The sequence below is a fragment of the Chiloscyllium plagiosum genome, unplaced genomic scaffold (genome assembly GCF_037043375.1).
Source record: "Chiloscyllium plagiosum isolate Xiang-an unplaced genomic scaffold, Cpla_swu_hap1 HiC_scaffold_35, whole genome shotgun sequence".
In the NCBI taxonomy this organism is placed as follows: Eukaryota; Metazoa; Chordata; class Chondrichthyes; order Orectolobiformes; family Hemiscylliidae; genus Chiloscyllium; species Chiloscyllium plagiosum.
In genome coordinates this window covers 31,986,975-32,014,047 of record NW_028270173.1, presented here as the reverse complement: position 1 = coordinate 32,014,047, position 27,073 = coordinate 31,986,975, and the positions used below count along the sequence as shown (strand labels likewise).

Here is a 27,073-nt window from a genome sequence, read left to right as displayed (position 1 = left end):
CACTGGGTGGTGTTCTATCAGGCGTTTGATACCATAAAGGGGAGAATGAGCTCAGGAACTGAGTGACCCTGGCATGACCCAAACTGGGCAGCATCAGTGAGCAGCCGATTATGAACGGCGTGTGACTTGTTAGCATTGTTGGTGGCACTTTCCACCTCTTTGCAGTTATCCTGGGATCCCGACCGAAGCCAAGAAACCACCTCAGGCACATCCACCTCATGAGACAAGACAAAACAAGCTGGAAAGGGGTGTGGGAATTGGCACAGCTTCCATGTAGAACTACAAGAGAGGGCAGCACCACTTCTGTGTCAAGAGGCTGTCCTATACTGAAGCTTAAAAGCACTCAGTGAGACAAATCAGGAAAAGGAGGCTGTTGTTTGCCAGTGGGGGACTGGACTGAAGGACATAACACACTCTAACATCACTGGTGTCTGAGCACTCTGACACAATGGCTCTCCTCAAGCTCTTCCCCACAGACTACACCACGGCCCTATCGCTGCTGGCCCTCTTTCTCTTCCTGGTCGTGTCTGTAATCCGGCGGAGAGTTCCCAGGAATTTCCCTCCTGGACCGACCCCGCTTCCTCTGATCGGAAACCTGCACCAACTGGACCTCAAGAGGCTGGACTGGTCTCTCATGGGGGTAAGTGAGAATCCTTCACTGGGGGAACTGTCTGAGGGATGGGGCGGTGTGAGGGAACAGCTCCCAAGGAGAAGCTCACAGAGACCGAGAGAGACACAAACCGAAGCAGATCCCTAATCCCTGACCGAGGAATCTGTTAGCCCTGGGGGCTGTGTTCTGAGAGTCTCTGATCTCTGGTCGGACTTTAATTCTAAACACAACGGGAGGCAGAAAAAAAACAAAGCAATTGCAAAGTTATGGCACCTCAGAGAGTGACCAATCTGGGAACTGTTCAGTTTAATTAACATGTGACAGTAAAGCGAGAGCGACGCCGGACGATGGACCGAATGGCCTCTGACTGTGCCGGATTTGGTCTGAATCCTGAAGCCTATTTGAGAGCTTATCAGATCCTTACAACCAGATATTTAAAGCAGAGAGGGGATCGATATAAAACGATGGAAGAAGATTTGGGAGTCTCGAAAATCCCTGGATGTTTTATTTCAGGCCATTATAACCAGATATTGACATTGTGAAAGTTCAGGAAAACACCTGAATTCATGTCCTGATCAAAACCCGAAGTGAGGTCAGTGCAAAGGGAAGGGACTGATCTGTGAGGGGGGGGGGGGGGTCCTTTGAGGAATATCCCAGAGCCAAGTGCCCATCAAATACGTGTCACAAGGGAAAGAAAAAACATCTTAAAATTCAGTCCGTTCATCGTGAACAAAATGAGGACTGATTTTTCACTTTTTATCAAATAAAATTACCACTTCCCAACGCAATTTCAATTCCATCGGTCCATACCACCAGAGGGGGGGCCCCAAGGTTGGGAGTGGGGTGGAGCAGGGTTACAGGGGGAGGGTTGGGACAGCAACAGCTCTATGGAATTTGGGACTTGGGAGATAAGGCATGATTTGGAGGAGCCGGTGTTGGATTGGGGTGGACAAAGTTAAAACTCACACAACACCAGCCAATAGGGCTGCTTCTGCATCAGGTGGTTGTGGAGCAGATTCATAAAACACAGGATTTATAGCAACAGGATTGCAGTGTCTTGGAGTGTCAAATTAAACAAATAAAGATCCAGTCTTTCATCTTTTTTCAGTTCTTCATATGTAAATGCCAGAACTTTTCAAAATTTACATTCTCAAGATATCTTTAACAATAGGTGCCATCTCAGCTCAGATAATGCATTGAAGGTGTGAGGTTAAAATCTGTCGGTGTCCCAGTGTACAGAACCTGACATGGATTCAATCAATTTTTGACCAAAATAAAATGTAACTCTCCAAGTACAAATTCACCCCACAAACGTATATGTGTGTGTATGCAGGGGAGACTGTGTGTGTGTGTGCATGTGGGGGTGTGAATATCTGTGAGAGAGTGTAATGGGTGTTTGAAACAAAGCTCATTCACTTCAATAATTTCAGTCCGAGACAAGATCTGAATCAGTAGTGTCATTTATTTCACTCTTGCAGGAGGGTGTGGTGTCCACTGTCCACAAGGCAGGGACACACACACACACTGAATTCAACTAGTACACAACACTTATGTAATTTGGTTCCTATTCTCTCCTCCCATTGCTCCTCCCCTGTTTACATCTCCCACTTCTCTAAGACCGGCACCCATTACTCTTGTTCATTTCTTGCCTTATCCGGCCTTGTCTGTGACAAAATGCTTATTCTGGCCTCACAAGGCTGTTTGACCACATCCTGCTGTGGTCCATTGTTAGGTCTATCCTCCTTCACTACCATCTATTTCCCTCACTTGTCATGATCTTATGAGCTCATGACTTCTTTATTGTGGTTTGTCCTTGTTTTTGCAGAAGCGGGAAACAGATGCTTATAACTACTGTTTGCACAGGCATATCGAGCTTAAGCCCCTCCCCTCACAGCACCTTAACTATTTGTCTGTAACATCTACCATTGTTTGCAGGCACATTTTAACCAATACAAAAACAATTATGTATTTCCTTCATATAGTTTTCATTCTCGTTGACTCAGCTCTTGGCTGAAACAATTATACACTGGTGTGAGTTCATTTACCTTGCATAAGTAATTATGATTGCAGAAGTAACACTACTTATATCCCACATGGGGTATAAGTCTGTGAGTGGGTGTGAGTGTAGGGGTTGTATGTGTGAACATATGAGATAGAGCTTGTGTATGAGAGAGGGTCTGTGTGAATGTGTGGATCTGTAGGAGGGACTGATCCTATTTTTAAAGTGGCACTTACAGAATCTTACATGGATTTTGCCATGTATGAGCAAAATAAAATGGAACACTGCAAGTACAAACTCACCCCACAAACTTATATGTGTGTGCATGCAGGTGAGACCGAGAGTGCGTGTGCATGTGGGGGTGTGAGTATCTGGGAGAGAGTGTAATGGGGTATAAGTCTGTGAGAGGATGCGTATATGTGTGAGCGTATGCTCTTGCCTCACCATGCTCACTTTGTCCTACCTCGACTCCAGCCTCTCCCCCTTGGTTCAGACATTTCCCACCGACATCTGCGACACTAACCACACCCTCCATCTCTTCAGCAACGTCCAGTTCCCTGGCCGCCAGCACTTGATCTTCTCTCTGAATGTGCTGTCCTTATTTACATCCATACTCCACAAGGATGGTCTCCAGGCCCTCCTCCTCTTCCTGTCCAACAGACCCCATCCAGTCCCCCCTCCACCAATACCCTCCTCCACCTTGCTGAACTGGTCCTCACCCTCAAAAACTTTTCCTTTAACTCCTCCCATTTCCTCCAAATCAAGGAGGCGTCCATGGGCACCCGGATGGGCCACAGCTACACCTGTCTCTTTGTCGGCTATATCGAACAGTCCCTCTTCAGTACTTATACAGGCACTGTGCCATAACTCTTCCGCCATTACATCGATGACTGCATCGGCGCAGCGTCCTGCTTTCAGGCTGAACTGGAGCTGTTTGTTGACTTAACCCACAACTTCAACCCCGCCCTCAAATTCATTTGGCCCATCTTGGACAGATCCCTCCCCTTTCTTGACCTCAACATTTCTATCTCCAGCGACAGTCTCCAGACGGATGTTTACTACAAACTCACAGACTCCCATAAATACCTGGACTATACCTCCTCCCACCCAGTATCCTGCCAGAACTCCATCCCATTCTCCCAATTCCTCTGCCTCTGCCGCATTTGCTCGGACAAGGAGACATTCCTCTCCCAAGCATTCCAGATGTCCAACTATTTTGAATAACGAGCTATTCCTCCCTCCATCATCCAGAGAGCCCTCTGCTGCACCACCTCCATTCCCCACTCCACTGCTCTAAACCCCCAATCTGAGTCTCCCTTGTCCTCACCTACCATCCCACCAGTCTCTGTATCCAATGCATCATTCATAAACACTTCCGCCAACTCCAACTAGACCCCACCACCCAGAATATCTCCCCCTGCCCACCCCTCTCTGCCTTCTGCAAGGACAGTTCCCTTCGACAGTCCTTTGTTTGCACCACTCTCCCCACCAACACCCCCGAACCCCCAGGTATCTTCCCCTGCAACCAGAAATGATTCAAAACTTGCCAGTCCACCACCTCCCTCACCTCCATCCAGGGTCCCAAACAGTCCTTCCGGGTGAGACAGAGATTCACCTGCCTCTCCTCCAACCTAGTTTACTGCATCAGATGCTCCCGGTGTGGTCTTCTCTATATCAGGAAAACAGAACGTAAATGTAGGGAAGGGTTCACCGAGCATCTCAGCCGGGCCCGCAGGGCCTGACCGGACCTCCCAGTCACCAGGTGTTTTAATTCCCCTACCCACCCCTTTTCGACATGACCATCCTTGGCCTCCTATATTGCCACAGGAACCCAACCACAAATTGGAGGAACAGCACCTCATCTTCCGCCTGGGCAACCTACAGCCCGGAGTACTCAACATTGAGTTCTCCAATTTCAAATAACCTCTCTCCCCATCCCGTGACCCCCCTCCCAGCCCGTTCCCCCATCCCTTCCAATGCTCCCTGCCACAAACGGGATCCATTCCTCCCAATGACCAACCGGGTCGTACCCTCTACCTGTCTTTACCTATCCCCACTTCACCACCCTGCCCCAGCCTCCCATTTTACCTACAGCTCCCCCGATACCTACCCCAGTCCTGAAAAAGGATTTCACCCGAAACGTCAACCTCTCCACTGCCTGGCTTAATGTGTTCTTCCAGCCACCTCCTGCTTGTTCATGGTAGAAACTCAAAGACAGCAATTTCCAGATTACCCACAGTGCCACACACTGGTCAGGAAACAAAATGGAGGATATGGTGCTTGGGGGGGAAGAGTTGCGGGGGTGCGGATGGGGGAATTAGACTCCTCAGAGGTCAGTAACAATTCTGGAGCAGGTGAGACTTGGTTTACGCCCGAATAGGCGAGACCAGCATCCTGATGGGACAGTATATTAATGTTATTGAGGAGGGTTCAGATTAATTTTTGGGGTGGGGGGGTGGGGAAATGGGAATGAGGAGATAACACTAGAGAGGAAAAGCCAGGAATTGGAAGAGGCAGCTAGCAAGAGAGTGAAAAAGGTTACTTACATTCTGAGTAAGAGGAACGGCAGTAAGGTCTAAATGATCCTCACTGGGCCTGCCTGTGAATGCATGGAGTGTGGTCAATGATACTGGTGAGTCGCCGATGCAGATAGCCAGCCACATGGGAACATGACCACATGGAAATAAGTTAGACCTGAATCTACAAGGGGAAAGTATTGCTTTCGGTTGGACCAAAGGATCTGTTTCCATGCTGTACAGCTCTGTGACTCTATGATTGTATTATTAACAGGAAAAGAGTGGATAAAGATAAACTACTTGCAATGTTTGGAGATTCTCAAACCAAGGGACACAGTCTGGGCCAGACCGTTCGGGAGGGGGATGTTAGAAAGGGTGGTAGAGGTTTTGAACTCTCTTCCACAAATGGCAGTGGGTGTGGGATCAGTTATTAGTTTTAAACCTGAGGTAGATACATTTTTATGAAGCAAAGCCATGAGGGGATATGGGCCAAAGGCAGGAACATGGAGTTCAGCCAAAGATCATTCATGATGTCATTGAGTTGTGGAGGGAGCTTGAGGGGCTGAATGGCCTCCTTCTGTTTCTATGTTCAACATTCTGGAATTCCTTTCCCAACACCATTGAAGGTTTACCCACCTGCGCTGCAGTGGGTCAGGAAGGCAGCTCACCACCACCTTCTGAAGGGAAAATACAGATGGGCATCAAATTCTTAGGAATTGGGGAATAATATTCTTTCCTTCATTTTTTAGCCCCTTTCTTGTGCTACAGCTGACTAGAAATGAAACCTTAATGAAATAAATCTCTCTTTGTTAGCTTGCAGAGAAATATGGAAGTGTATTTTCAGTGGAGCTTGGCCCACTGAAGACAGTGGTGTTGACTGGTTACGATGCAGTGAAAGACGCTCTTGTGAATCACGCTGATCAATTCACTGGGAGGCCACACTTACCGATATATGACGCAGTTTCATTCCGAAGTGGTAATTTCCCTCTTTCATCTCTGGGTTACTCTTTGGTCATTTCCATCTTCAACTCAGCTCACCCGATCATGCTGGTTAAAGTGACACAAAATGTTCTGGAATTAAACTGTAGCCTTTAGCCACTATTTCCCTCAATTTATAAATACCTAAGCTTCTCATTCCCAATACTCCTGGGTTAGGCCAATGTTTATCAGCGATTACAACTGAACTGGTCCTGCTCCCCTACCTTTTCCCTGCACCCCTGAAAAGTCTTTCCCTCGTCAGGCACTTATTCAAATCTTTTTTGAAAACTTCCATTGAATTTCCATTGATCAGGCACTTCAGATCATCACCATTGAATATGTCTTTCCAAAAACCCTCTTTGTTTCTTTTGCCAATGCTATGAGCTCTGTGCCATCTGATTCTCAGTCCTCTAGCCAATGGGAAACAGTGTCACTTCATCTACTCTGACTAGATCCCTTATGATCTTGGATATCTCCATCCAAAACCTCACACAACCTTGTCTTTTCCAAGGTGAACCACACCACCTTTGACAAGCGATCATCTATTATTCATCTGATGGCGACCCTCGCTCAAGTATTTACCAACAATGTGGCGCTCAGAATTGAATAAAATGCTCCACTTGAAGCCAAACAGGCATTTTATTAAATTTCAACATAACCTCTTTAGTTTTGCTGAAGACATACACATTCTGTCAATCTGTTACCTTGCATTTTGCAAGAAAATACCAAAGTATTGTCAACCAAAATTTGTGCTGCATGAGAGGAGGCCTCCTGTCAATTAAAATCATTGCATTTTTACATACACATAAATACATTGTGCAACTTTGACATCTCATCCAAAACCCCAATTCGCTCGAGCTTCCTGCTGTCATATTAAATGGCAGCGATCAGATCCCGAGCTGCTAACAGACCTCACACCCCTCCCTTGGTTAAGCTGCTGGGTTGGCAGTCAGACCCTGTTACCTTCCTACTTTTTATTTCCTGCCAATTGGCCACTTGCCAATACCCTGCTGTCTCAAGGTACTGCATTTCTTCCTCACCTCCCTCAATATAATGGGAGTCATTGAATACCTGGGACAATCCCCTTCATCAACAATTTGTCTCACTCCATAAATGTTGCTCAAGCTACAGAACATTAATCTTCACGTGATATATTCGAGTTGTTCAATATTAATTCAACAAATAAAAAGGGCACATTTTACTGTGGGACAACCTTAAATATGAACTAAGAAACACTGAAATTGGGAGTCATAGATCATAGAGTCATAAAACACTGAAACAGACCCTTCGGCCTAACCAGTCCATGCTGAACCCAATCCCAAACTAAACTTATCCCACTTGGCTGCGCTTGGTCCACATTCCTCCAAACATTTCTTATTCATGTACTTATCCAAATGTCTTTTAAACATTATAACTATATCCACTTCTACCACTTCCACTGGAAGTTCATTCCACACACAAACCGCACTCTGTATAAAACAACTGCCCCCATGTCTTTTTTAAAACCTTTCTACTCACATCTAAAGAATATGCCCCTTGACTTGAAATTTTCCATCTGGGGGAAAAGACACCTACCATTCACCTTATCCATGTCCCTCATGATTTTGTAAACCTCTACAAGGTCACCCCTCAACCCCCCACACTCCAGTGAGAAACGTTGCAGCTTAGATAGCCTCTCCCCATACCTCAAACTCTTTAATCCTGGTAACATCCTGGTGAATCTCTTCTTAACCCCGTCCACTTTAATAATCTCCTCCCTGCAACAGGGAGACCAAAATTGGACAGACGACACCAAAAGAGGCCGCTTGGTTACAAAAACCAATCAGAGGGAAGATGGGATTTGGTTTTGCGGCTCTCATTATCATCTGGGATGCAGTACCTGGGATGGTTCAAGAAGCAGGGTCAACAGGAACATCCAAAGGGGAATTGAGAATGACAACATCAAGAGGAATCTTTTGAAGTCAGACCAATGGGCTCACTCCCCCAAAGAGCACTCATGGATACAATGACCTTCCTCTTGGTTGTAGAATGGTGTAATTCTCAGGAAAGGAAAGGGTGTTAGAAACCTGGGGTTTGGCAGCACTCACAGCAGAACCCATGTACAATATTTGATCAGCTTTTCGTGTGTCACTTTCAGGTGTGATATTCAGTGACGGGAATTTGTGGCGGGAGAACCGAAAGTTTGTGATCTCAGCTCTCCGAGGCTTTGGCATGGGCAAGAAATCCATTGAAGACAGGATCAGTGAAGAGGCCAGCTTTCTTGTCAATGTGTTTGAGAGTCATAAGGGTGAGTGCTTGGTGGGTCATGACATGCTGGGATTCATGGTTCCCTCGAAATTGACATCTACAGAAAAGATTTTCACTTGAATAAAAGATTCCAACGCCAACTTCAAGAGAATGTTCCAGGGCAGCATCCACATACCAATGCTGCTGCTGATGTGAAGATTCAGGACTATGCTTCCCCTCAGTTTAACTCGGTCCTGCCTGATCAGCAGAGACTCTGCCACTTTGGCCCTTTGGCCATCGTCTCCACGTGTTGGTGACAAAGACTCTCGTGTATACGGCAGAGATGTGGGTGTCGAGGTACCTAGACTTGCTGAGCTATGGCGGTGGTGAGACTCCCAGGTCAGTCACTGTTGGGGTGGCCCATTGGGGGCCCTCAGGTTCCAGGTCCCAATACAACTTGGAGACAATACAAAGCCTCCTTGTGGGATTTCTTATTATAAAATGTGGGCTGGTCCGTGCACACCGATTCCCACAGGACACAACACGGTGTGACACTGGTGCAGTGGTAAGGGAGTTTGAAGGTAATTTGAGTCCAGACTCTGGTGTGTAAGCACGGACACAACATGGTCTGTGTCTGGTTGTCTGCTCCTGCACAAAGCTTACTGAATTACTTCCATTCCTTCAGTGCGGATGGTGGTTGCTAAAAGTTAGGTGCGATGGTGCATTAACAGCCTTTCTCATGCTCTTCCCAACTCTCGGGTCAATTTAGGCATTTGTTTGTTCAAGCCATTGGTCCATTTCACCCCTAAGATCTGTTTGTTCCTCCTCGACTTGGTCTGACATAATTGACAGGTGAAATCACCGTCCCTCTCTCTCACTGAGTAGACATGACTGGTACTGAGTTTAACCTTAAACATGTCTCAAGTGAGGGGTGAGACTGAAAAGGTGGGACCTTTATAGCAATCACAGCCAGTGTGAGAATTGAGACGATGCTATATGTTCAAAACTTTACGCATGGCATGCACTGCTGACTGCCAGCAACATTTTGCCCGTGTCTAGTTGCCTCTTGAGAAGGAGATGGTGAGCTGTCTACCTGAACAATTCCAGTTCACATGCTGTAGGTTGACCCACAATGTCCTAATGGAGGGAATTCCAGGAGTTTGATTCAGTGATGTTAAATAATGATACATTTCTTCCTCCCACACTCCAGTCTCTTCAGAGATGTAGGTTTGAGTCCCACCGCTGCCAAGTCATTTTAAGCTGAAGGATTCTGTGTAACCTGAGGTGGAGGACGGGAAAAAATTGTGGCTGTAACAGCTGCTCAATATTGGAGATATTTCAGTGTTGGAGATGATTTCCTCGAATCTTTGGAACAGTAATTACTATTTTATAAGCTGTTGCTTTGTTTGTTTTGAAAAGAAATCAAAACAACAATGGTTTAAAAAACTGATGAAGCGAGACAAAGCAGATACCACATGGGAGGTTAGAAATGGAGACATCAAACCGAAACAGTTAAGCAACCCAGGAATGACCCTGGACAGCTGTGTGACCCAGAAGTGACCCTGTACAGCTGTGACCCAGCAGTGACCCTGTACAGCTGTGTGACCCAGCAATGACCCTGTACAGCTGCGTGACCCAGCAATGACCCTGTACAGCTGTGTGACCCAGCAGTGACCCTGTACAGCTGTGTGACCCAGCAATGACCCTGTACAGCTGTGTGAGACAGCAATGACCCTGTCCAGCTGTGTAACCCAGCAATGACCCTGTACAGCTGAGTGACCCAGCAATGATCCTGTACAGCTGTGTGACCCAGCAATGACACTGTACAGCTGCATGACCCAGCAATGACCCTGTACAGCTGCATGACCCAGCAATGATCCTGTACAGCTGTGTGACCCAGCAATGACACTGTACAGCTGCATGACCCAGCAATGACCCTGTACAGCTGTGTGACCCAGGAATGACCCTGGACAGCTGTGTGACCCAGCAGTGACCCTGTACAGCTGTGTGACCCAGCAATGATCCTGTACAGCTGTGTGACCCAGCAGTGACCCTGTACAGCTATGTGACCCAGCAATGACCCTGTACAGCTGTGTGACCCAGCAATGACCCTGTACAGCTGTGTGAGACAGCAATGACCCTGTCCAGCTGTGTAACCCCGCAATGACCCTGTACAGCTGTGTGACCCAGCAATGACCCTGTACAGCTGTGTGACCCAGGAATGACCCTGGACAGCTGTGTGACCCAGCAATGACCCTGTACAGCTGTGTGACCCAGCAATGACACTGTACAGCTGCACGACCCAGCAATGACCCTGTACAGCTGCATGACCCAGCAATGATCCTGTACAGCTGTGTGACCCAGCAATGACACTGTACAGCTGCATGACCCAGCAATGACCCTGTACAGCTGTGTGACCCAGGAATGACCCTGGACAGCTGTGTGACCCAGCAGTGACCCTGTACAGCTGTGTGACCCAGCAATGATCCTGTACAGCTGTGTGACCCAGCAATGACCCTGTACAGCTGTGTGACCCAGCAATGACACTGTACAGATGCATGACCCAGCAATGACCCTGTACAGCTGTGTGACCCAGCAATGACCCTGTCCAGCTGCGTGACCCAGCATGAATGTGCGCAACTGAGTTACACAGCAATGACCCTGCACAGCTGAACAACCCAGGAATGACCCGGTACAGCTGTGTGACCCAGCAATGACCCTGTATAGCTTTGTGACCCAGCAGTGACCCTGTGCAGCTGTGTGACTCAGCAGTGACCCTGTACAGCTGTGTGACCCAGCAATGACCCTGTACAGCTGTGTGACCCAGCAATGACACTGTACAGCTGTGTGACCCAGCAGTGACCCTGGACAGCTGTGTGACCCAGCAGTGACCCTGTTCAGCTGTGTGACCCAGCAATGACACTGTGCAGCTGTGTGACCCAGCAGTGACCCTGTACAGCTGTGTGACCCAGCAATGACCCTGTTCAGCTGTGTGACCCAGCAGTGACCCTGGACAGCTGTGTGACCCAGCAATGACCCTGTTCAGCTGTGTGACCCAGCAGTGACCCTGTACAGCTGTGTGACCCAGCAGTGACCCTGGACAGCTGTGTGACCCTGCAATGACCCTGTACAGCTGTGTGACCCAGCAATGACCCTGCATAGCTGTCTGACCCAGCAGTGACCCTGCAGAGCTGTATGGTTTTGCTGTTTAGTAACAAATGTATCTGGACATTGGAGTTCATTCTGAAAAAAATGCACAAACCGTAAAATTCGAAGCTGACCTTTGAGAAACCATGTGGGGATCTCACCACAGGGGAGCAGTGAAGTGGCTAGCTTTAAAGTGTAACCTTACTGTGGTTTTTGGTAAATCTACAACAGTGAGTACAATGGGTACTTTTTGATTATATATTTTTATTGAGATCTCTCGCTTCATTAAACCTTAAAGATATAAAACATAGCTACTGAATTATCTTTTTTGAGCGGTAGGACTGGGCTATTTTCTGTATCTATCAATTATTAAGGTGTAAAGATAGCCTTTAGTAGAGTGATGGGCTCTTCCTGTTGGATGTGGGAGATTGGGGAGAGTTTCCAAGTTACAGATGATTATGTCTGCAGGAAGTGTGTTTGTGAATTCTATCAGATTGCATGGATTGGTGAGAGTTGAAAAATTTGGTGCTGGAAAAACACAGCAGGCCAGGCTGCATCCGAGGAGCAGGAGAATCGACGTTTCGGGCATAGGTCCTTCAGGACGTCGATTCTCCTGCTCCTCAGATGCTGCCTGGCCTGCTGTGTTTTTCCAGCACCACATTTTTCAACTCTGGTACTCCAGTATCTGCAGTCCTCACTTTCTCCTGGATTGGTGAGAGTGGCAGGTTGAGGAAATGAGGAACTTACAGGAGCGAGGGGTGCGGTGGATGGCAGTTTCAGGAAGGGAGAAAAACTGCAGAGACAGTCCGGTAGATGGGTTAACTCCAGGAAAGATAGGCAGGTAGTGCAGGAGTCTCCTGTGGCTATTCCCATTTCAAACAAGTATGTTGTTTTGGAAAATGTAGGAGGTGGTGGGCTCTCAGGGAAATGTAGCCCCAAGTTTTTAGTAGCGAGATTGGCTCTAATGTAACAAGGCAGTATGTCTCCTTCAAAGTGATTGCTTGTAACTAAGAGGATTGATGTGGGCAGAGTGGTGGATGTGATCCAAATGGACTTCAGTAAGGCATTCAACAAGGTTCCGCATTGTAGACTGGTTTGCAAGGTTAGATCACATGGAATACAGAGAGAACTAGCCATTTGGATATAGAACTGGCTCAAAGGTAGAAGACAGAAGGTGGTGGTGGAGGGTTGCTTTTCAGACTGGAGGCCTGTGACCAGTGGAGTGCCACAAGGATCAGTGCCTGGGTTCATTGATTTTTATCATTTATATAAATGGTTTGGATGTGAACACAGGAAGTATTGTTGGCATGTTTGCAGATGACATCAAAATTGTAGGTGTTGCAGACAGCAAAGAAGGTTATCTCAGAGTACTACAGGATCTTGGCGAGATGGGCCAGTGGACGAAGAGTGGCAAATAGAGGTTAATTTAAATAATGCGAGGTGCTGTATTTTAGAAAGGCAAATCAGGCAGGAATTATGCACTTAATAGTAAGGTCTAGGGAGTGTTGCTGAACAAAGAGACCTTGGAGTGCAGGTTCACAGTTCCTTGAAAGTGGAGTTGCAGGCAGTTAGGAGAGTGAAGAAGGCATTTAATATGCTTTTCTTTATTGGTAAGAGCATTGAGTATAGGAGTTGGGAAGTCATGTTGGACAGGACATTGGCTAGGCCACGTTTGGAAGATTTTGTGCAATTCACGTATCCCTCCTTGAGGAAGGATGTTGTGAAATGTGAAATGGTGTAGAAAAGATTCACAAGGATGTTGCCAGGGTTGGAGGGTTTGAGTTATAGGGAGAGGCTGAATAGGCTAGGGCTGTTTTCCCTGGAGTATCGGATGCTGAGGGGTGACCTCATAGAGGTTTATAAAATCATGAGAGGCATGGATTAAGGTAAATAGACCAGGTCTTTTCCCTGGGGTGGGGGAGCCCACAACTAGAGAGCATAAATTTAAGTTGAGTGGGGAAAGATATAATAGATACCTAAAGGGGCAACATTTTCATGCAAAGGGTGGTACATGTATGGAATGTGCTGCCAGAGGAAGAGGTGGCAGTTGGTATGGTTCAATATTTAAAATTAATCTGGATATGTATATGAATAGGAAGGGTTTAAAGGGATACGGGCCAAGTGCTGGCAAAAGGCACTAGATTAATTTAGAATATCTGGTTGCCATAGATGAATTGGATCGAATGGTCTATTTCCATGCTGTTCACCTCTATGACGATGACTCATCTAAAAGCTGCAATTTTGACTTCCTGCTTCCTGATTAATCTTAAGTCTTCCCAATTCTGAGAAAACCCAGCAGGTCGGGCCGTATCTGTGGGAGAGAAAACAGCGTTAACCTTTTGAGTCCCCTTCTTCAGAACAGGAACATTGAATAGGGAACTGGTCAGATTCCTGAAGAGGCAGGGAATAGAGGGATATGGAGCGTGTGGAGACAGAAGGGTTTTAGTTCAGAAAGGTTTCATGCATCGGTACGGGCTCGATGGGCCGAAGGGTCTGTTCCAGTAATATACTGTTGTTTGTTAAAACACTAACTCTGCTTTCTCTCCAGGAATGCTGCCAGATGTGCTGAGTTTCTCCAGCAATTTCTGTTGTCGCTTCAGATTTGCAGCCTCCGCGGTTCTTTGTTTTATACGAGTAACTTGTGCTTTGTAAAAGAGGACAATGACTGAAGTATTATTACTGTTTAGAGGCCTTTTTGTAATGGAATTCTGTGTTTATTCACAGGTCAGCCTTTTGAAACTGCACAGATTATGTATTTGGCTGTGAGCAATATCATCTGTTCCATCATATTTGGAGACCGTTTTGATTATAACAATGAAGTATTTCTCCATCTAACAAACATGGTTAATGAGAACACGAGACTGTTGGGAACAGCCCCAATACATGTAATTGTCGTTTTGTGGTATTGTACTCAGGCTGAGTGTTGAGATCATTTGCAATTTGGTGTGTGTGACTATTTCCGCACCTGACTTGTTACAGGTTGAAGACTCTTGCTAACATTGTGTCTCAGTCATAAATGCTGATATGTGCGACAGGCTTACGTGGGCTAAACTGGAAAACTTTTGGTGAGAAAATAAACGTGGAAAACTATTTTAAAATAAAGCAAAGAACAGTGGGGGTGCTGGCAATCAGAAAATGGTTGGGAAGTTGCTGGAAAGACCCAGGAGATCTGGTAGCCTCTGTGGAGAGAAAGTTTCAGGTCCAATGGCCATCCTTCAGCACTGACAAAATTAACCTGGCCTGGCACTGAACATGATCCTACTGTTTCAATTCGATTTAACAATACAAATTTGGATTTAAAAGTATAATGATGAATATAATTGGCAAGAAAAGCCCAGCTGGTCTACTAATTTGGAGGATATCTGCTGGCCTGACCTGCATCTGATTTTTGGAATCCATGTATAGTAGGTGATTGCGGATAGGCCACCCTGGACGATAACCAAAGCACTCAAATAAAAACATAAAATTTGGAGGGTTTGTGGGTTGGGGTGGGGGCACTGAGGAGAGGAGAGGAAATGTGGTGTTGCCATGACAATCTCCTATCTCCCATGGAGCATCACTGAAGGCAAGTAGTTGCTGCACTGACCATGGAGGAGCAATCACTGGATCCTACAAAGGCCTGATCCTTATGTTCTTGTTCCAATCCAGCTGTACAACGCTTACCCATCTCTGGGATTTCTGATTCCGAGCCGCAGGAAGATTATTCAAAATCAAGTGAAGATGCATGAAATCTTTGAAGGTTTCTTCAAAGCTGCCAAAGAGACGTTGAGTGAGAACAGCATCCAGACACTCAGCGAGGCCTTAATTCTGAGGCATCAGCAGGTACAGAGACACACCTCTTCAGCAGTAAGGGGAATCTCCCCAGATTTCAGACTCCATACCAGGACTTTGTGGGTTGTGATGGAGGAAGATTCTGTGTTAAACATCTGTTAATATGTCGCTCAGTGCTGCCCCTAGTCTCTGGATGGAACTACAAATGTGTAGCTTCAAGCGCTCACTGTATCTGATTATTTATCTTATCGTCGTGCTCATGACATCATGTGGATGCTCAATGTGTCCAGAATATAGCATTGATGGTGTGTGAGCTTCAATCTTGCAAAAGTCATCAGGGAAAGTTTCATGAGTAATATAACTGAGGAGAGGTCTTTCCTTATTTTACACATTATTTTCCCCAAACACTGCTCTTGAAATTACACCTGGATCTGTTGTTCAGTGCTTTGGAGCTGCACTCTTCTCATTTTGACTGGAAAATCAATCTCTTTAATGAATTTAAACCCCACATTCATTAAGTCCTGCCCCTTCATCTCTGCTGTGCTGCCAGAGTGGATTGAAGCCTGATGGTGAACTCAGACAGGAGAGGCAACTTTCCTTCAGAGAATTGTAGGGTGATACAGCAGAGGGGAAGGTCGCTCGGCCCATCATATCGATGGCTGCTTCCTGGTAGAGCTATCCCACTCCCCTATTCTTTCTCCACTGCCCTGTCACTTATTTCCCTTCAAGTATATCCCCGACTCTCGTGTGAACGTGGCTTTGTGTCTGTGTCAGGAATTCCAGTCACTCAGCATCACATTGCACTAGAGTGTTCCTTGTTGCCTGTCTGACTGCACTTGTCCCTGACCCACCCTGCTCCTGCAATCAGTCTCTCCTTACTTATCCAGTCAAACCCATTCATGATTTCCAACGGCTCTATCGAATCTCCCCTTGATCTTCTCCCCTTCAGTAAATCTGTCCTGCACCCACGTGTTCCCCCCCCCCCCTAGCATTGACATTTTCCCGAAAGTGTGACACCACAACTGGATGCAATATTCCAGCTGAGGCCTCACCAGATTTTTGTATATATTTGTGTATAAAACAGAACGGTGTGGGTTAACTTCCTGATGTATGTACTCTGACCTACAAAAGCTATAAAGTTACTTTAAAGGACTTCTCGACCTGTCCCTCCACCTTCAAATTCGTGAAGTCTATTGCCTCCCCAAAGCCTGACCATGAGTGAGTGTATTTCTCCTCCCTCCACTTCCCATTTCCCTGCATTGTATTCCATCTGCCAAGTCTGTCATTGTCATCGTGACGTTCATGACCAGAGGCTGGAAGGATCACTATCCTCGGGAACACAGACCCCTGTCCAGACATTGACGGAGCTGGATATTTTCCTGAAGGAGGCGACACACTCTCCTTTGTTTCATTTTATCTTGAAGGAGCTGGGAGGTGAAGATTTAGAGAGTAAGAAAAAGGATATCGTGGTTACAATCACTGACCTGTTTGGTGCTGGCACAGGAACCACCTCCACTACCATCTGCTGGGGACTTCTTCTGATGGTAAACTACCCAGAAATCCAGAGTAAGGAATCCTTCACTCTGTGTTTGTTAGTTTGGTGGTTGTGTCTCAGTTGGCATCTGATTCTAATCTAATATTATTACTTGTATAGTTGTATATTGTTGCTTGTAATGTATATAAATGGTTGGGAGGGGAATTCAGACATGGCCTGATGGATAGGTTTGTGGATGACACAAAGTTCAGGGGAGCTGTGGATAGCGAGGAGGATTGTCAGAGGATTCAGCAGGATAGAGATTGGCTGGAGAGATGGGTGGAGAAATGGCAGATGGAATTTAATCCAGACAAATGGAAGGTGATGCATTTCGGGAGATCTAATGCCGGAGGGAAGTACTGCACACAGTAAATGGCAGAAACCTTCGTAGCACCAACAGACCGAGGCATTTGGTGTGCAGGGCCACAGTTCCCTGAAAGTGACAACACAAGTTGATACGGAGGTCAAGAAGACATCTGGGCGTGCTTGCCTTCATTGGGCAGGGATGGAGGATGAAAAATTAGCAACTCATGTGGCAGTGGTGTGGTACTTTAGTGAGGCCACATTTAAAATATTGTGTACAATTCTGGTCGCCACACTAACAGAAGGACGGGGAGGCTTTGGAGAGGGTTCAGAAGTGGTTTATAAGGATGTTGCCTGGTGTAGAGGACACTAGCCATGAGGAGACAGTGGAAAAACTCAGTTTGTTTTCACTATAATTTCAAAGGATGAGGGGTGACCTGATCGATGTTTACAAATTATGAAAGGCATGGATAGATGGAGTCCTTAATGACAGTTCCTGGGTGACATCAATTTAAGGTAAAAGCGGGTAAGTTTAACAAAAATATGAGAGCCAAGTCTTTTTTACCCAGAGGGTGGTAAGTGCCTGGAGGAAGTGGTGGAGGCGGAGACAATAGTAGCATTTAAGAGGCATCTCGACAATAGAGGAACACACAGGGAATAGAGGGATACTGACCACGTAGAGGCAAAAGGGTTTTAGTTAGAAAGGCATCACGTGTCAGCACAGTCTTGGTGGGCCGAAGGGCCTGTTCCTGGGCTCTACTCTCCTTTGTTTTGTTTTTGTCAGTCCTTTATGTTCCCTGAGGGAGGTTTGTTCCTGTCATGAGTGTCTTGGCACATGGCATTTCATATCTACATCTGGTGCTCAAACCCACCCTCCCCTCGGGGTAAAATACTGACCCCTGTAACAATCTGATTGAGAATAAAACAAGACATTGTCAGCCAGGAACCCAGTGACCATCAAGAGCAATACTGAAACAGCTCTGGGCTCAGCATTATATTGGCCATCTCAATCAGAAACCTCTCCAATGGTTGTGATCAGAAAGAGTTGATCATTAGTGAGCCAGCACGTGGAGTCTTCCTGAGCTTGAGCCCAAGGTGACACCTCTGGGCACAGAGGAGACAACTTTCATTGCAGGTTCTGGGATGATACCCAGGGTGACGTACATAAAGACGCAAAATCAATATTGACACATCTCACCAATCCACATTTTAAATTCTGTATTTGATTTCTGCCCTGGAGTTGGAGCACAAAAACTTTATTAAGCACCAGAGAAAATGCTAGACCTGGGAGTGCAGGTTTGAAGGAGAGCAGAGCTATAACCTGTACACAGTGTGGCACAGTCATACTCCTGCATCTACACACCAATCCCTCTAGGTGGAGCCTTGCAGTCCAGCACTGAGCTCCATACCTGGATCGATGTTCAGAGAATTATCCAATTTATCACAATTTACCTTAGTTTAAGCCCAGGTGAACACCCCAGTAGCTGCACAGTGAACACTCCAATCTTGTGGATCGTTGTGGTCAAGGGGAACCAACAGCATGGAATGTGGAGACAGAACATTGATAAGCCTCGAACAAGTTGTATCCAAGACCAAACGCTGTATATCAGAAATGGTGGGCGGCACGGTGGCACAGTGGTTAGCACTGTTGCCTCGCAGCGCCAGAGACCCGGGTTCAATTCCCGCCTCAGGCGACTGACTGTGTGGAGTTTGCACGTTCTCCCCGTGTCTGCGTGGGTTTCCTCCGGGTGCTCCGGTTTCCTCCCACAGTCCAAAGATGTGCAGGTCAGGTGAATTGGCCATACTAAATTGCCCGTAGTGTTAGGTAAGGGGTAAATGTAGGGGTATGGGTGGGTTACGCTTCGGCGGGTCGGTGTGGACTTGTTGGGCCGAAGGGCCTGTTTCCACACTGTAAAGTAATTAACCTCTCTCGCTCTCTGACAGAGAGACAAAGCCTCCCTCAGGGACATCGGGAATCCAACAGAATTGGCAGATGCTCTGTCAGTCTGATTCACTTGGGTAAATAATTACCTCACTGTCTGATTCCCAATTGGACTGAAGGCAAGAAGGCTTTATGTAGGTTGAGGTGAACAGTTATCCCAATAAACAGGTCACTGCAGAGGGGATGGGCCTCTTGGATGGATTTGTTATACTTTCGATCTAGGTTGAGGGGGGATACTCTGGGGGTGGCCCTAAAATGTCCCTCCTGGGATCATCCTGACCCTGCCGAGTTTCCTGCCCAACGCTTATTTTGTGGAAATTTCGGCTCGACAAATAAGCACTTTCAATCGCATCCTTCTCAAGGGTAATAAATATGAATAGTGGCATGGAATTATTTTAAATAGATTGTCAAATTGTCCTCAGTAGTGAACAATAAAAATTGACCTTGGAGGTTAGCACACAGTGGGTGGTATCACATCAGCTGTGTGTTTGGGGCAGTTTGATGTTTGTGCCTGTCAGAGTTGATGAAGCAAAGTATTGAGAGGGGAATGTACTGGCAACGGAACTGATAGAGCCCGTTCCATGTCACTCAACAACACAAAGTTCTCCACTTCAGTTCATCCTGCTGTAAACTGTTTCCCTCCATCCAAAGAGCTTTACCTTTTTGTCTATTTCAGGGAAAGTTCAAGATGAAATTGACCGGGTGATAGGAGCTGGTCGATTCCCGAGAACAGAAGACCAGAGACACATGCCCTACACTGAGGCTGTGATTCACGAAATCCAGAGATTTGCCAACATTGTCCCCATGAACCTTCCTCATTCGACAACCGAGGACACGCATTTCAGAGGGTATTTCCTTCCAAAGGTATCAGAGATACAAGGCTTACTTTTCACAATTTGTGCCACTTGGAGCATTGTTAGAGACAAAAGAAACTGCAGATGCTGGAAACCAAAGTAAACAAACAGGAGGCTGGAAGGACACAGCAAGTCAGGCAGCACCAGGAGGTGGGGAAGTGGGCATTTCGGGTGTAACCCTGCTTTGGGACTAGGGGTGGGAATGAGGGGGTGGGGTGGGAGATGGGGGTCAGAGTGGTGAGGTAGGAATAGGTGAACACAGGGAGAGGGCACAATCTGGTTGGTCGATGGGAGGAATGTATCCAGTTGGTAGGCGGAAGGAAGGGTCGATCCTAGGAATGGAAGGGAGGGGGAGGGGCTGGGAAGTGAGCTGGATGGGGAGGGAGGTTAAATGAAATTGGAGAACTCAATGTTGAGTCTTCCCGGCTGTAGGCTGCCCAGGTGGAAGATGAGGTGCTGTTCCTCCAACTTGTGGTCTGGCAATGGAGGAGGCTGAGGATGATCATATTGGAGAGGGAGTGGGAAGGGGAATTAAAATGGGCGGTGACTGGGAGGTCAGGTCGGCCCCTGCGGCTGAGATGTTCAGTGAACAGTTCCTTAAGGTTACGTTTGGTCTCCCCGATGTAGAGAAGACCACATTGGGAGGCCCTGATGCAGTAAACTGGGTTGGAGGAGAGGCAGGTGAACCTCTGTCTGACCTGAAAGGACTGTTTGGGGCCCTGGAGGGAGGTGAGGAAAGTGGTGTACCAGCAGGTTTTGCACCTTTTCCGCCTGCAGGGGATGTACCGTGGGTTGGATGTGGGGTGGCGGTGAGCTGTTGGTGGGGAGAATGGCACAAACCAAGGACTGCCGAAGGGAACGGTTTTTTCCGGAGGGCAGAGAGGGGTGAGGAGGGGGAGATGTTCTTGGGATTGGGTCTAGTTGGAGTTGGCCAACCTGACCTCCCAACCACCGCCTATTTCAATTCCCCTTCCCATACCCTCTACGACATGTCCATCATCCTTCGCCTCAACATTGAGCTCTCCAATTTCAAACAACCTCCCTTCCCAGACCCTCCCCCTCCCTTCCACTGCTCCCTGCTACCCGGCCCACTTCCCACCCAAAACCCTCCTCCACACCCCCCCCACCTTTATCTGCAGCTCCCCTCACCCCCACCCCCGGTCCTGAAGAAGAGTTCTACTTGGAACATTGTTGCCATGGTAATAATATTATGGTGCTTTCTGAATAAATACAGGAACTGAGTTAGAAAGGAAACAAATTAAAAGGGGGAATTTCAATGTTGAGAATTGCTCATAAAAAGTCACATCGAAGGTTCCCATCACACAACCTCAACGGTGAAAAATGAGGCCATTTCTCCCATCTCATCTGTACTAGCTCTCTTTAGTGTTTTGACAGAACCAAACGCCTGCCTTTCCCCCATAAGCCATTGGTCCTATTGAAATAATCATCAAGTGCTCTCCTGAATGCCTCATGTGACCCTGCCTTGACCGTACTTCATTCCAAACCCAGTCACTAACTGTGGGAAGAGGTTTGATTTTAAATCTCACCTCACACTTGTGTTTTTTAAAATGCGTCAAATCTCACCTCACACATGCTTTTTTCAAAATGTGGTTAAACTGTGCTGTCTGATTTTCAATCCTGTTACAAACACTTTGCACTCATCAGGATGATGTCAATGTAAAGGGTGACATTATTGTTAATGAATGAGAGGAGAGTGCTGATTGGTTGGCCAGTAGACTCTGATTATCAGAGGTCAAAGCAAATGCACCAGTTAATGATGACTGGCGTTTAACTGCCAAGCTCTGTTTAAGTTTTAAACTGGGCAGGTTGACTATGATTGCCCTGAAGGGTGAACTGGAGAGAGGCAGTCACCTATTTTATTGAGTTGAACGGCACAATCTGTATACGTGTTCCTTCTGTCAGCAAGCAGCAGGGCCCTGTGCACTAATCTCCCCAGCCTCCACTGCAGGTAAATATGTCCCACTGCAGGCCAAACAGCAATTTGGATTTTAGGAATTGAGTTTCTTTAATCGTGGGGATGAGCCGTTACATTTCACAATAAGGTGGAGCCCGTTATAACCTGAGGTGTCTAGTGAAACTAACAGGATCAGGGAGAAAACTGGGTTTTCCACATCCTGCATGACTCACTCTCCATTAAACGCAGGCACAGTAACACATTCAGAATGGCTTTCCGTGTTTTTCAGGGAACGTACATTATTCCTTTACTGACCTCGGTGCTGTACGATAAAACCCAATGGGAAAAGCCCCACCAGTTTAACCCAGCTCACTTCCTGGATACTGATGGGAATTTTGTGAAGAGAGACGCCTTCATGCCTTTCTCTGCAGGTAACCGGTTGTAAAAGGGGCCGTGTGTTCCGTTACTAAAATATTCCCATTTCTGAAGTGAGGCAACTGACTGTGGAGAGCCAGCTCTGATTTGAACTGGGAGCGAGCTCCAAACTTTCACAATAGATTGAGCTCCCCCATTTGGCTCTTACTTCATCCACGGTATGTGGGTGTCACTGGCTGGGCCCAGTATTTATTGCCCGTTCCCGAGTCACCCCTTGAGAAGGTGGTGGTGAGCTGGTGTCTTGACCCGCTGCAGTCCATGCGCTGTAGAGAAATGCTGTTACAGAGGGAACGCCACGATTCTGAGCCAGCGACGCTGAAGGGAATGTGGAGATGGAAAGAGCAGGCCAGTGGATGTGAAGAATGTGGGATGAGCCATAATCCCATTGAATGGCAGAACAGTCTCGAGGGGCCGAATGGTCTGCTCCACTTCTTATTTCTCGTGGTCTTACGGTCAGGATGGTGAGTGGCTCGGAGGGACTGTAGAGTTTCAAGAAGCCAGCTCACCACCACCTTCCCAACGGGACAAATCGGGAATGGGCAATAAGTGCTGGGCCCAGCCAGTGACGTTCATGTTCCATGAGTGAATAAAGAAAAGGGAAGTTAAATACGAAGGCTATGACCAGTAATGTCAATTAATTCAGCTCAGGAGGTGGCACAGGTCCTGCGATCCCATAGGGGTTTGGTGGGACCACACTCAGTCACAGTTTTGGTCTCTCCACCCAAGGAAGGGTAAAGTTACCTTAGAGAGAGTCACTGAGCTGTCTCCTGGAACAGGGTCTCAGTGCTCTATTCCTTAAAGACATTGAAATATGGATAATTCTTCAGGCCCTGGAGAGGGGATGTGTCATAGAGTCATAGAGATGTACAGCATGGAAACTGACCCTTTGGTCCAACCCGTCCATGCCAACTAGATATCCCAACCCAATCTAGTCACACCTGCCAGTACCCGGCCCATATCCCTCCAAAGCCTTCCTATTCATATACTCATCCAAATGCTTCTTAAATGTTGCAATTGTATCAGCCCCCACCACATCCTCTGGCAGCTCACTCCATACACGCACCACCCTCTGGGTGAAAAGGTTGCCCCTTAGGTCCCTTTTATATCTTTCTCCTCTCACCCTAAACCTATGTCCTCTAGTTCTGAACTCCCCAACCCCAGGGAAAAGACTTTGCCTATTTTACCCTATCCATGCCCCTCAGAATTTTTAAACCTCTATACGGTCACCTCTCAGCCTCCGACGTTCCAGGGAAATCAGCCCCAGCCAGTTCAGCCTCTCCCTATAGCTCAAATCCTCCAACTCTGGCAACATCCTTGTAAATCCTTTCTGAACCCTTTCAAGTTCCACAGCATCTTTCCGATAGGAAGGAGACCAGAATTGCGCGCGATATTCCAACAGTGGCCTCACCAATGTCCTGTACAGCTGCAACATGACCTCCCAACTCCTGTACTCAATACTCTGATCAATAAAGGAAAGCATACCAAACGCCTTCTTCACTATCCTATCTACCTGCGACTCCACTTTCAAGGAGCGATGAACCTGCACTCCAAGGTCTCTTTGTTCAGCAACATTCCCTAGGACCTTACCATTAAGTGTATAAGTCCTGCTAAGATTTGCTTTCCCAAAACGCAGCACCTCGCCTTTGTCTGAATTAAACTCCATCATTTCTGTTCAATGGACAGCCTCACAGTAAAGGAGTGTCCATTTAGGATGGGGAGAAGGACAATGTTCTCTCACTCAGAGTGGGGTGTGGCTTTGGAATTCCCTGCCCTGAGGGTCTGTGGATGTTCAGTCATTGAGTAGATTCAGGACCAAGTTATTGGATCTGAGTTAAATGGATAGGAATGGGGAAGGTTTGGGAAGGTGGGGTGAATGAGCAAAGAGCTTGAAGGGCCGAATGTACTCCCAGCTGTTCGGGTTCTGTCTGTACAGGGATGGAGAGACACACTGTGGGAATGGAATTGCTTGCAGTTGGTGACCATTGGGATGGTTTCAGTGATGGGGGTTTGGAAGATGGTGGTCTATGAACGGACCATGTGTGTGTGTGTGTGTGTGTGTGTGTGTGTCTGTGCGTGTGTATGTGTGTGTGTCTGTTTGTGTGTGTGTGTGTGTGGGGGGGGGGGGTTCAGTGTGGATCTGAGTGTGTTGGTGTGTGTGTCTGTGTGAGTGTACGTTTGTGAGTGTGTGTATGTGTGTGTCTGTGTGTGTGAGTGTGTGTGTATGTGTGTGTCTGTGTGTGAGTGTGTGTGTGTGTGTGTGTCTGTTTGTGTGTGTGTGTGAGTGGGTGGGTGTGTGTCTGTGTGTGTATGTGTGTGTCTGTGAGTGTGTGTGTGTCTGTGTGTGTGTGTCTGTGTGTGTATGTGTGTGTGTCTGTGTGTGTGTGTCTCTGTGTGTGTGTGTCTGTGTGTGTGTCTGTGTGGGTGTGTGTCTGTGTGTGTGTGTGTGTGGGTCGATGTGTATGAGTGGGTGTGTGTGTTTGGGGGGTTCAGTGTGGGTCTGTGTGTGCGTTTGTGTGTGTTGGTGTGTCTGTGTTTGTTGGTGTGTGTGTCTGTGTCTGTGCGTGTTTGTGCGTGTGTGTCTGTGTGTGTTGGTGTGTGTGTTGTGTTGGTGTGTGTGTGTCTGTGTGTGTTGGTGTGTGTGTGTTGTGTTGGTGTGTGTGTCTGTGTGTGTTGGTGTGTGTGTGTCTCTGTGTGTTGGTGTGTGTGTATGTCAGTGTGTGTGTGGGTCTGTGTATGTGAATGGGTCTGTATGTGTGTGGGTCTATATGTGTGTGTTGGTGTGTGTGTGTGGGTCTGTGTGTGTGTTGGTGTGTGTGTCTGTGTGCGTGTGTCTGTGTGTGTTGGTGTGTGTGTGTGTGTCTGTGAGTGTGTGTGTCTGCGTGTGTGTGTCTGTGTGTATGTGTCTGTGTGTATGTGTGAGTGTCTGTGTCTGTGTGTGTGTGCCTGTGTGTGTATGTGCGTGTGTCTGTGTGTGTCTGTGTGTGTTGGTGTGTGAGTGTCTGCATTGGTGTGTGTGTCAGTTGGTGTGTATGTGTTGGTGTGTGTGTGTCTGTGTGTATATCTGTTTTGGTGTGCGTGTGTTGGTGTGTGTGTGTCTGTGTTGTGTGTGTGTCTGTGTTGCTCTGTGTGTGTATGTTGGTTTGTGTGTGCGTCTGTGTGTTGATGTGTGTGTGTGCCTGTGTGTGCCTGTGTTGGTGTTGGTGTGTGTGAGTGTCTGTGTGTGTGTCTGTGTGTGTCTGTGTGTGTGTCTGTGTGAGTGTCTGTGTGTGTGTGTCTGTGAGTGTCTGTGTGTGTGTGTCTGTGAGTGTGTGTGAGTGTCTGTGTGTTTGTGTGCGTGTTGGTGTGTGTGTGTTGGTGTGTATGCCTATGTGTGTTGGTGTGTGTGTGTCTGTGTGTGAGTGTATGATGTGTGTGTCTGTGTGTGAGTTTGTGTGTGTGTGTTGGTGAGTCTGTTGGTGAGTCTATGAACGGACCGTGTGTGTGTGTGTGTCTGTGCGTGTGTATGTGTGTGTGTCTGTTTGTGTGTGTGTGTGGGGGGGGGGGTTCAGTGTGGATCTGAGTGTGTTGGTGTGTGTGTCTGTGTGAGTGTACGTTTGTGAGTGTGTGTATGTGTGTGTCTGTGTGTGTGAGTGTGTGTGTGTATGTGTGTGTCTGTGTGTGTGTGTCTGTGTGTGTGAATGTGAGTGTGTGTGTGTCTCTGTGTGTGAGTGTATGTGTGTGAGTGTATGTGTGTGAGTGTGTGTGTGTGAGAGTGTGTGTGTGTATGTGTGTGTCTGTGAGTGTGTATGCGTGAGTGTGTGTGTGTGTCTGTGTGTGTTTGTGTGTGTGTCTATGTGTGTGTGTGTGTGTGTCTGTGCGTGTGTCTCTGTGTCGGTGTGTGTCTGTGTGTGTGTCTGTGTGTGTGTGCCTGTGTGTATGTGTGTGTGAGTGTCTGTGTGTGTGTGAGTGTCTGTGTGTGTGTTTGTCTGTGTGTGTGTGTGTGTCTGTGTGTATGTGTGAGTGTCTGTGTCTGTGTGTGTGTGTCTGTGTGTGTATGTGTGTGTGTCTGTGTGTGTGTGTCTGTGTGTGTGTGTGTGTGTGTGTGTGTGTGTCTGTGTGGGTGTGTGTCTGTGTGGGTGTGTCTGTGTGTGTCTGTGTGTCTGTGTGTGTGTCTGTGTGTGTGTGTGTCTGTGTATGTCTGTGTGTCTGTGTGTGTATGTGTGTGTGTGTCTGTATCTGTGTGTCTGTGTGTGTGTGTGTCTGTGTGTGTCTGTGTGTGTATGGGTGTGTGAGTGTGTGTGTCTGTGTGTGTGTGTGTGTCTGTGTGTGTCTCTGTGTGTGTTGGTGTGTGTGTGTCTGTGTGTGTGGGTGAGGTACTGACTGTCCCCTGTTCTTTTTCAGGTCGGAGGGTGTGTGCTGGTGAGGCACTGGCTAAAGTGGAGCTTTTCCTGTTCTTCACCACCCTGCTGCAGAAGTTCCACTTCCAGGCCCCACCAGGGGTGACCGACCTGGACACCAGCCCGAGAACTGGCTTAGTGTCCAACCCGAAACCCCACCGGGTTTGTGCTGTGTCTCGCTGATGGGACCCAGCGACAGGCCCAGTCGGTCTTTCACTGCTGGGTTTATAAAGGTGGGAGCTGCAGCACAAAGTGTGAGGCAGCACCAGAACCAGATTACTCTGTCTCTATGTGACGTGGCACACAATCATTTACTCTTCGTACAAATCTATATCGTCCCACCTTCACTTCTGTAACAATAATGTTTCCAGGGAATCAACTGAGAATGTTCTCCCATTACAAAAGGAGGCAGACATTTCATTGAGGGTTTGAATGCTCTTTGCAAATTAACTCAGACCCCATTCCAA

At 47.3% G+C, this 27,073-nt stretch overlaps 1 protein-coding gene across 1 annotated transcript; it reads left to right on the top strand.

Moving 5' to 3' along the window:
- LOC148140618 (cytochrome P450 2K1-like) lies at positions 1 to 27,073 on the top strand. Its single transcript, XM_087979478.1, has 9 exons — positions 1 to 640; positions 5,939 to 6,101; positions 8,241 to 8,390; positions 14,201 to 14,361; positions 15,125 to 15,298; positions 16,672 to 16,813; positions 19,703 to 19,890; positions 22,085 to 22,226; positions 26,611 to 27,073. The coding sequence occupies exons 1-9, from the start codon at positions 449 to 451 to the stop codon at positions 26,787 to 26,789; spliced, it is 1,491 nt and encodes a 496-aa protein (XP_087835604.1). The 5' UTR covers positions 1 to 448; the 3' UTR covers positions 26,790 to 27,073.

Coding starts and splice junctions, on each gene's coding strand:
- LOC148140618 (XM_087979478.1), top strand. CDS start 449: ATGGCTCTCCTCAAGCTCTTCCCCACAGACTACACCACGGCCCTATCG. Junction 641..5,938: donor TGGACTGGTCTCTCATGGGG/GTAAGTGAGAAT, acceptor TCTCTTTGTTAG/CTTGCAGAGAAATATGGAAG. Junction 19,891..22,084: donor GAGGGTATTTCCTTCCAAAG/GTATCAGAGATA, acceptor CGTGTTTTTCAG/GGAACGTACATTATTCCTTT.